Source organism: Schistosoma mansoni, chromosome 1 (assembly GCF_000237925.1).
Source record: "Schistosoma mansoni strain Puerto Rico chromosome 1, complete genome".
Classification (NCBI taxonomy): domain Eukaryota; kingdom Metazoa; phylum Platyhelminthes; class Trematoda; order Strigeidida; family Schistosomatidae; genus Schistosoma; species Schistosoma mansoni.
This window is the reverse complement of record NC_031495.1, coordinates 56,725,165-56,735,273: the sequence shown is the minus strand read 5'-3', so window position 1 is coordinate 56,735,273 and position 10,109 is coordinate 56,725,165. Positions and strand designations below refer to the sequence as shown.

The 10,109-nt window shown below is 34.2% G+C and overlaps 1 protein-coding gene across 1 annotated transcript; it reads left to right on the top strand.

Moving 5' to 3' along the window:
- Positions 1–653: 653 nt before the first annotated feature.
- Positions 654–9,691, top strand: Smp_181180 (hypothetical protein; the record flags this gene model as incomplete). The annotated part of the gene is made up of 5 exons (XM_018794952.1): positions 654–657; positions 4,535–4,701; positions 6,272–6,402; positions 8,036–8,267; positions 9,362–9,691. 5 exons carry the CDS (start codon positions 654–656, stop codon positions 9,689–9,691), a joined length of 864 nt encoding a protein of 287 aa, XP_018649313.1.
- Positions 9,692–10,109: the final 418 nt, after the last annotated feature.

Here is a 10,109-nt window from a genome sequence, read left to right as displayed (position 1 = left end):
ACCATTGAATATGAAGTACACTCGACTGAAAAATGTTCATGTTCATCGGTGGTATTGACTGCGTGAGGGTAAATATTATCCCACTAGTGTCACTGAATACTAATCCAGGCCATTATTCTCACGTAGTGAAAAAACACTTTAGAAGGATATCATAACACTATTATAATCGCCAATCACAGGCCTTGGTCAATAAAGAAGAAGAGACAATTGAGATAAAATTCATTTGAAAACCAACCAGGGCATTTATATTAGTTAGTTTATTCAATAATAACTGTTCGAAATTGGCAGATAAGCAATGAATATTGAAAATAAATATGGTTTCCTGTAAAGTGTTACAAATAAAAAATGTGGTCTTTAATTTGATGATCACAAAAACTGCTGTCTATATATTACAGTAAGCTAACGGGATTCATAGGGCTTCGTTTTCAGTACATTTGTTTAAAATAGGCAAAACAACATTGTAACCATAATAACATTTTGACAAGAATCTGAAACTCATGAGTAAAGGTTAGTGGGTGGAATTATACTCAGCGTTATCACATCAACTTAGTTTATCGCAGACCGGAATAAGGGTCATGTTAGTTGTTTTTCCTCCATTTGCTTGTGATATTTTCTACAACGTTGCTCCATACAGGGTACAAATGGACTTCAAGATGGGTATTCACATTTTCAATGTGTATATACACCACAAACTTCTTAGATATTCGTCATAAAGTTTTTTTCTATATATATGCATATTACAGTTAACATATATGTAGTTTTTAAATCTTTTGTACTCTGGTCTTTTAATTCAGCATATTTTCCGACAAATTTGTTTCTAAAAACGTTTGTTATGTTATTGGTTTAAAATCAGTGTTAGACGTTTTACAGTTAAATACACTCCATTAACTGTTTATATGGATTTACAAAGTTTGTTTGATTTCGTTCACTGTCATGGGTTATCGGTCTAGTAAAAGGTGGCACTGATCACAGCACAAGTTTTAACTTCAAGTGGTTTTGGACGGAATAGAAGTTTTCGCGCAGCGCGCCTCCGTGCCTAGTAGTAGTGGATCATCGACACCTCTATGCAGGAACCTAGGTATATTATCGATAAACGGGGGAAAATAAAGAAAAGGCAAATCATAGTACGATACTATCCTAAGTCCTTAAGAATATGTGAAGCTTTCTCTGAAAAGCCTCCTGGGAAGTTACTTGGACTAGTTCAGCGAACAGAGAATTACAGCATTTAACTACTCTTAAGGAGTAGAAGTTGTGTCTACAGTCCGTTCTGCTGTGTTGTTTCTCCAGTCCCTGGCTGTTACCCATAAGGTTTGTGTTGGGACTAAGCTTAAGTAGGTGTTTAAGGGGATGTGCAGAAGTATTTATAATGCTGTAGGCCATTAGAAAGTAACGTCTAAGACACCTGTACTCTAATGGGTGATGATTCAGTGATTAGGGGCATTCTTCATAAGACTTGAATTTGATTCCCCGAACTGATTTTGTGGCTCGCCGTTGGATATGTTCCTGAGTGTCCTTATACTTTTGGAGTGAGGGAGGAAATACTATATTTCCGTACTCTGAATGGGGACGAATAAAAATGTTGAGGACTGCGTTGAAAGTTCTTCCGTCAAACTGGCCGAAGATGCACTTCAGTGTTACCAGTGCAAGGTTTGCTCGGACACACATTTTTGTCGCAGTTAGCGTAGGACTTTAAATCATAGGGTACCAATGCCCCTAGATCTTTTTCATCTTGGGATGCTTCTAGAGAGGAGTTGACTAAGTTGCAACTATAGTCTGTAACATGTCTCAGATGGACTACTTTACGCTTTGAAGTGTCAAAATGAGTCCGTTTTTATCTGCCACACTTTGAAGTCGAATCAGATCCTCCTGAAGTTCTAGTATATCCTCTTGGTTACGAACTTCTCTCCAGATTTTCACATCATCAGCAAAAATTAATAAGTCAGATGATACCTATTGTAGAAAATCGTTTATGTAAATCAAGAAAAGAAGAGGTCCTAGTACTGAACCCCACTAGGACATCCCGTGGCCTGAGAGAAAATGAAGTTAACTCTGACCTTAAAATGTCGTTTTTTAGATATGAAGTGAGTCAATCAGTCATAGGTGATTTGATACCTAGTCGTTTGACATTATTGATAAGACATATGTAGTTGGCCCTATCAAAATCTTTTGAGAAGTCAAGGTATGTGACTTCAACCTTCCCCTTGCGACCAAGGATGGTTGTCTATCTATCCACCGCAGTCAGCACGTTGGTTATATAAAAGTGACCTTTTCTGAAACCGTGATGTTGAAATAAAAGGAAGTTTATGGTTAATATATAGTCGCGTATACCGTCTCATATCAGAGACTCCATAATTTTTGAGGGTATTGAGAGAAGTGCTACTGGTCGGTAGCTTGATGGTTCAGTGCGTCGACGTTCTTTTAAAATTGCTGTGATGTGAACCAGCTTCCAAATTCCCGGTAATGTGCCTAGGCTTAGCGAATGTGGGAACATCACGCTAAGCGGTGTTGCCAAGATCGAAGGTGCTTCCCTCATTATATCGGAATGGACCATATTCGGACTAGGAGTAGTGTTATTTTAGGTGCTGCAGTTTCCGGTACCGTAAATCAACTGTAAATTATTGTAAATTAATAAAGCCGCTCAACTTTCCTAGCTTGACTAAGTAACGTTTCACAGAACAAGATTTTTAGGCCATATTCTACTGCTTGTCTATATATTTTGATGTTTCCACCGTCTGAAGACATTGGAGATTTAATGGTAAATTGAGGGTATCGATATAAAAGACAGTAAGTTCAGTTGTGAAGTAGATTGATTGAGTTGAATTCTGAATATTGTTCTTACCGTTGCCAGCTACGTATACTTCATGTTTTCTCGGTAACTATAAATATAGTTCGTCCAGTTTTGTTGGATTTTTTGTATCTGAAGATCTTAATGCCTTTATCAAGTCTTCCTGTCAGACTTCTATGGTACGTAATCTATTATGTTGCACTGCTTCTGAGGCTATTTATGTCGGGCGAATATATTAGTTTTTGAATTTCATTTAGTGATTACTACTTCATATTTTCTCACATGATGGAGTAAACATCTGTATAACTTTAAGGGACATATAGTGCTCGATAAACTGAGTGGTTTGCGAATATTACTTATCTCATATCCAAATATTCCCACTTTTTTGAACGGGTAAAAGTAACTCACAACATATAAGTTACAAAAATGAAGTTCTTCCTGTTTAATCAAACGTTAGATATGTAGCTGCTCTAGTTTAGTTAACTTCCTACTACATCGTGTCACTTTAGCGGTCTAAGGCTCCATGTATGAAAACAAAAAATCAGGTTGAATTATTGCGGCTTCGGCTTTCACAATCAGACTATTTTTGGGACTTTAATATCCAACTGTTACAATGGAATAAACCGTTTACAATTTATCTATTCAATCATTATGTGTCAGCAACTGTTCTTTTATATTAATCCCTAACTGTAAATAAAGGGAAAGTTCAAAAATAAAAACAAAAACGCTGAAAATGTGTGCCCATTTGCCACTACATAAACCTGACTCGAAAGTCCATTCTGTTTAGTTACTTGTCTTATACTAAACTCCGAGTTTTATTATATGAAGGCTTCATACTTGTTTTTTGAGTTTTATAGCTCAGATAAGATATTTTGTAAAATCTCATTCTATTAGTAACTGATATAAACTAGAATTAGGACTTATCTGAAATAACAAGTGTATTTTAGATAATAGATTTTATTCTGGCACTTGCGGCTTTGAGCGTTTCATGTCAACATATAAATAACCTTTATACCCATCAATTGGAGGGCTGCGCTTCCAGGGTGAAAGTTAAGTTTCCTCAAATAATTCTGACAATCAGTGGTTCTCCCTAGTATTCTTCGTTCTTTCACGTGGATCTGCAGTTCTGTTGGATGTCATGTTCATTTGATCTTCGATCATTTACTTATTAATTAATACTTTGAACTGACCTCGGCATTGAAAGTATATACAAATAGAACTCATTACCTTACTTGTGAAAGGGGTCCAGTGCTTTTCAATCTAAGGATTATGTAACTTACTGGCCTGACTCACATCTACTATTGTTTACACGTATCAATACTTAAAATAATACGCCGAATGCTTCACTGATATTCTAAGTCTATGGATTCTTGAATAAAGAACTATTCAGTTAATTTGATGTTAGGCTTCAAGTAATGAGAAGATTTTGCTTGTGTGATCTACAATTTAATCGTTTTGTTCATTTTCTTGTGCGCATACCATAAAATGAAGTGCTTGAGTTCATTTAGAAGTAAGCCATATGGCAAAATCTTTGTAGTAATTTTAAATGTGGTAAGGCAATCGACCTTTGAAAGACTGGCTGGCTATCCATATTTCTCAGTCTACTCGTCCAGCCATCAATACTACAGTAAATTTAGAAACAAGTTTTTGGATAAGTCCTATATTTCGTAATACTGTCAACTGTTTATCTCTGTCTAAAGTTGTGTTCAGAAGTGTTTTCAAATGTTAGTTTCTTTTGATGATTTGTAGCTAATCGCTCTAAAGGTGTTAAAATCAAAAGTGATGTTTCCAGTGATAAACTACAATTAGATCTTGATTCCCTGGCAAATGAGCAAGCTAATGTATCAAACAGACCCCACATAATATATGATAACTCAATTGAACAACTTAGAATTACTGAAGAACTCATACAAGAAGTAAGCCACTTTTAGAGAAAACCAGCAAAGAATAGGCATATTTAAATCTATATTTATTTTACTAACTAAACTTTGTATCACGGCCGAGCGAAACTTATAAATAGTTATCTGTTTTGAAGTGATTATTAACACAGACATACTAATTACAAACAGCTAGCAATGAATCCTTATTTCATCATGATGTTGAGATTCATAGTCCCTAAAGGAATCGACACCAAACATTTTGGGCAAAATTGAATCGTTCCAGGCAATAAATATTTTTCTTATCTTAGTGTTCAAATATCACCGTTGAAGATATTCCTTCTTGTACTGTGAAAATGCGTATACGAAATAGAGGTCAACTGGTCTCAAAAAACATGTGTATTTACTACCCCTGTGGATGTAATTATATAAGATGGATAAATCAAGGTCAGACTTGGTACGCTTCTAAAAACACTTCTTTGAGAAGCACGAAATAAAGTCACCTGGTTACCTGATTTAATTACAATTGATTGATCATGATGACATGGTGGATAAGAACGAATCAGTTGATAGCATCTATTATTACTATAATGTTAAAACATATTTATTTGGAGTTAAAGATATCTAAGCAGAAAAGTTGTTATAACTTCTGCCTCTAGTCCAGGAAATCAATACTAAATAGAAATTTCTCCCTAACAAAGCGAAAATTCCCGTTCAGACATTCCAAGAATGAAGAGTAAAACGAAGGTAACTTTTCTTCGATTAGGTTTTTAACCATGGATTTATACTAATATCACAAAACGGCCGCAATTAGAAACTAGAAACAACAAATGCCCACTCAACAGTCTAAAAATTGATTTCCCCTCATAATACCTAAAGGTCCTGGGTTTGATCTCTTTTAAGTGAGTCCTGTACTAGAACAAATAGTAGTCTAGCGCTCCACAGTTGACAATGGTTACCTAGTTAACATTTGTCCATTATATAAACTAAAAATCAAATCACCTGTACTAGGCAGTTATACCAATATTACATGTTTCACAATAACAATAAAATCAGTGCTGATCATATGGTAAGATATCGGGTAATGATAAAATAATTCTAACAGTTTAATTAGAATGGTGATAACTGATTCAGGAGGTAATAAAAAAAATCAAGGTGAATCGGGTTGTTGTTGATGTTTAAATATGTTAATTAATAGATGAATTGAAATATATAGATTTAGGGCTGACAGATTACAGATGTATAGAGAGATGCTTCCTATCACAATGATTTTATTCGGATGTTACTTCATCACTGATTAAGTCACTTGTCAGCATGGATTAAGATGAACCACTGAAAAGCAAACACATCGAATATTTCTGCAAAGATTACACATCTTATTGAGTTGTACCCAGAAATCTCTTTTGAAATTTCACTCTTTCTGTTAACCACAGTATTTTTCATCACTAGGTTTGGTAAATCCCTGCTTGTATTGAGTAGATGAGATTTACACCCAATAAATGCTCAATAATCATAGATAAATTTTAAATAGTGATGACAGTGATTCAATGTGTATTTTATATATGTGCACGTTCTTGTTGCCATTACGATTTTACTATTGTCATTCTAGAGGCTGAAACAATTTGAAACTAAACATTTATCACAAGACCTCTCTGATGGATTAAATTCAATACAAAAACTGAAACATGTTGTGGTTAGGAAAACTATCCCGGAGAAAGACAGACCTAAACCTATGCGCAAGTAAGCAAATATCATTCTGTGTTTCACTCTTTCAGTTTATGTTGGGAGAATTTTGGCGATCCTCCAAGTTCATGAGAAAATCTTGAACTGAATCGTTCATTAGTTTTGATTCAATGTTGTGAAAAACCTTTTATTAGGTTTAAACAAGTTTAAAAGATTATAATTTACTTGTGACGCACTTTATAACTGTAAAAAATAATTGTATAGTGAAATAGAGTAAATAACCAAAAGAAACGTGGGTCACTAGTTAACGAGTGACATACAACACCTGTTACCAGATTAACTAAGTACCAGAAATAGATAATGAAACGGAAGCTCTTACACTGTACACTCCAATTAACGCAACTACGTATTCTCACCAAACATTATAGCTAGTTTATTCAGTCGTTGTATCAATCAAGTCATTTAATTATTCTATTATTTTCATAAATTAAATCACGAAGGGACTTTAGCTAGACCACCTAGAAGACAGTCTCCAAGCGCTGGACGGTCAGTGCATCCCAATATGGGACTTTAGTACTATTGAGTGTTTCCAAGTTTTCGATTGTGATCTAGCCAAGATCATTTAGTGAATGAAACTATGAAGGCCTTACAATCCCCACAAACTACCTATTCTGTTGTAATTGAAAGGTGGAAGAAAATCAGTCCATAACTCTGTCGTTGAAGATTTGATCAATTCTTGTCGTTTGTTTGCACCAGAAACAATTTACAATTTTTCATAAAGTCGGAAAAACTGGTTTTAAGGGGAGCTGGATAAAAACTCGTGTAAAGTAGGATTTTGGGAAACCATCCTTTTAACCTTGGTTTTTATGTACAGCTGCAATATATCCCGTCCTTTAGTTTACCATGGTCTTAGCAACCCTTTCCTTGCTTTGTAAGTTACTTTCGACCGTTTACTAACCTTGCCTACAAACACGTTTTCAATGTTCAAATAATTTAAACCCCTGCGCTCACCCGATTGACTAACAGTATTATTATTACTTTGCTTATGTTTCTACGAATATTTTAAGACTTTTGTAAATGAGTATATATGAATATATGTATTGGTCAAACTATACATCTACTTCTCTTATCCTGTTAAACATTTATTGCCTAAACTCTCAATGACATTAGCATACTAAAACATACTTGGTTTTTAAATTATATCAACTGACTTATTCGCTTTTCTGTGTACTGATCATATAGTTTGAAATGAACGTTTGAAATTATTTTTCTTAACAAACTTCGTTCCAACTTTTGATTACCTCATTTCGTAAGTGTTTATCGAAGTAACGGCTACTTAGTCGAAACGTATACGAATTAAATGACAAGCTTATAAACTCTCTACTACAAAGTGGTGATCGGACGTCGGTGGAATTCAAGACTAAGTAACCTATATTTCAATATTCATTGACGACATCGGAAAATCAAAAGTTCGGACGAAGTTTGTTCAGAAAAATAATTTCAAAAGTTCAGTTCAAAAGATATGATCAGTATACATCAAAGCGAGCGGGTGAATGAATATAATTTAGTAAGTAAATGAACTTTACCAATAATGTTATAATGAAGACTGCACATGCATTTGTTCTATCGATATTGGTTTCTAGCTAACTTTTCATTTTATCACCTATTTTTTCCACAATACATCTGCAAGTGTTGCAGTTTTGAGAAAAGCTTCGGAAGATTCTCAGCTTGCAGAACAAATCACTTCAATATCATATAACAACAAAAGACTTTCTTTCAGAAGACCATCAAATATTAATTGGCATTCAGCTGGTCTGGGTCCACGTTTTAGTCCGGAAGGAACGTTTTTAAAACATAGTATTCTGGGTGATCCTGTTATATTTTATCAAACTGCCTTAACCCGTGGGGATATCAGTTGGAATGTAAGAACTTGTGTTTTGAAGTAAGAGTTTTAAAATCATATCACCGTCTTCAAATTTTTACTTGGATATGCTGGGATATTATCCTTTCCGATATCAATTTGTGTTTGTAGATATTCATCTGCCAGGTGCTCCTGTAAGCATGATAAAACTCACAGGTCTCCAGATATTTTAGGTTGCATAACATGCCGCTTCAGTCAGATTCATCGCCCGAGTTATTCACATTGTGAAATAACTAAAAATCATTTGTAGTGGTAGAAATTACCTTTACCGTTCATCTTCCCTAGAATAGTGGATAACGTGGTTTCTCGTTCAACTTGTCTGAGTGATCTTTCTGTTCTTTGATAAATGCACTGTAGAGATTTGTAGATGGGATGCTGTTGTAAGATTTATCTTTTTGATAATTAATTTGACCCAGTTGTTTTGATGGAACTTATACAGTTTTTAAGATAGTTTCTGAGGAAAAATGACGTCAGCTTAAGGACCATTGTTTGAGATTTGTAGTCAATGTGCATAACTACTCCATTCAACATTGAGCTAGCAAACTCTTATTAATTCTACATTTTAATGAAAATCATCTTCAAAATAAATATATCTATAAAAAAACACCAAATTAAACAACAATTTTATTCTCAATTATGACTAGAAATGATATTTACTTTCTGAAGTTTCCGTAGGAAGAGACGACCAAAATGGGAGTCAGTAAATAGTCAGTAAATAATTATTGATTTTTGACAAGAACCGAGATCTGATAACAATCAACTAAATTTGTAGATCTTGATCATTAGGTTTAGACGCAATGTCCAGAAAGTATCACACTTACTTCTAGACCAAAAAATTACCGATTAGATGGCGTATTGAGTCGTAAATGTGCATTGCTAAGAGTCATAAAAATATGAGGAAAACTATATCCAGTGAGCCATAATTTTCAAGGGTTCTCTAGATAATGTTATTTTGTGATAGAAACTACATTTATTTTCATACATTCGATAGTTCAGTATTTTCTCCATATCATTGGAATATCCATTTGTTAAGTAACATTACATTCTGAAACTGTCATTGAGCAAATAAATAATAGATATAATTATTGCTTATAGATGGTTCCAAGAGAAATCCAATTACAGCTTCAAACTACCATGGTGGAAATGCAAAATCTCAACTTACCTGTTGCATTATCATGTATTCCAGAGCAAACAAGTCCTGGATCACACCCCTCCAACGGTTCCCATTTAACAGTTAACCATAGTACAATATCAAATTATCCATCAAATGAGAAAAGTAACAAGAAATTATTTAACTCAGAGACAAATAATTTACATTCAAATGGTGATACTGCATCGTTGGAGAATTGGAAATTAAAAATTGGACAACAGAAATTAATGCAGCAAAAACTATCTAGTACAGAAACCATTTATTTAACTCAGTAGTTGATAATGTACATAATATCATATATGCATTTGTATTAGTTATTGATACGTTTATAAAATCTATGTACAATATAGTGATCAAAACCCCCAAAACGTTTACCTTATCGTTTATTAACCATACTATCAAATGAAATATTGTAGTTTACGTAGCCTTTTTAAATAATTATAGAAAACCGACAAGCACTTAACAGCTGCTTCATCGTAGTGAGAGACTAGTTAGCAGCGCGTATCCACCGTTTCTCACTCAAACTCCGGCAATGAACTCTCAAAATTAGTCGCTATTGTGTTACTTGGTACTTTTTGACTTTTAGTGGTCGTCTGACTTAATTAAGTTAGCAATGTAAACTACGAAATTCAACAGTTCCCACAAGCTTCCTATATTAATATAGTTAAATGAATTAAATCGCATGAAAATATT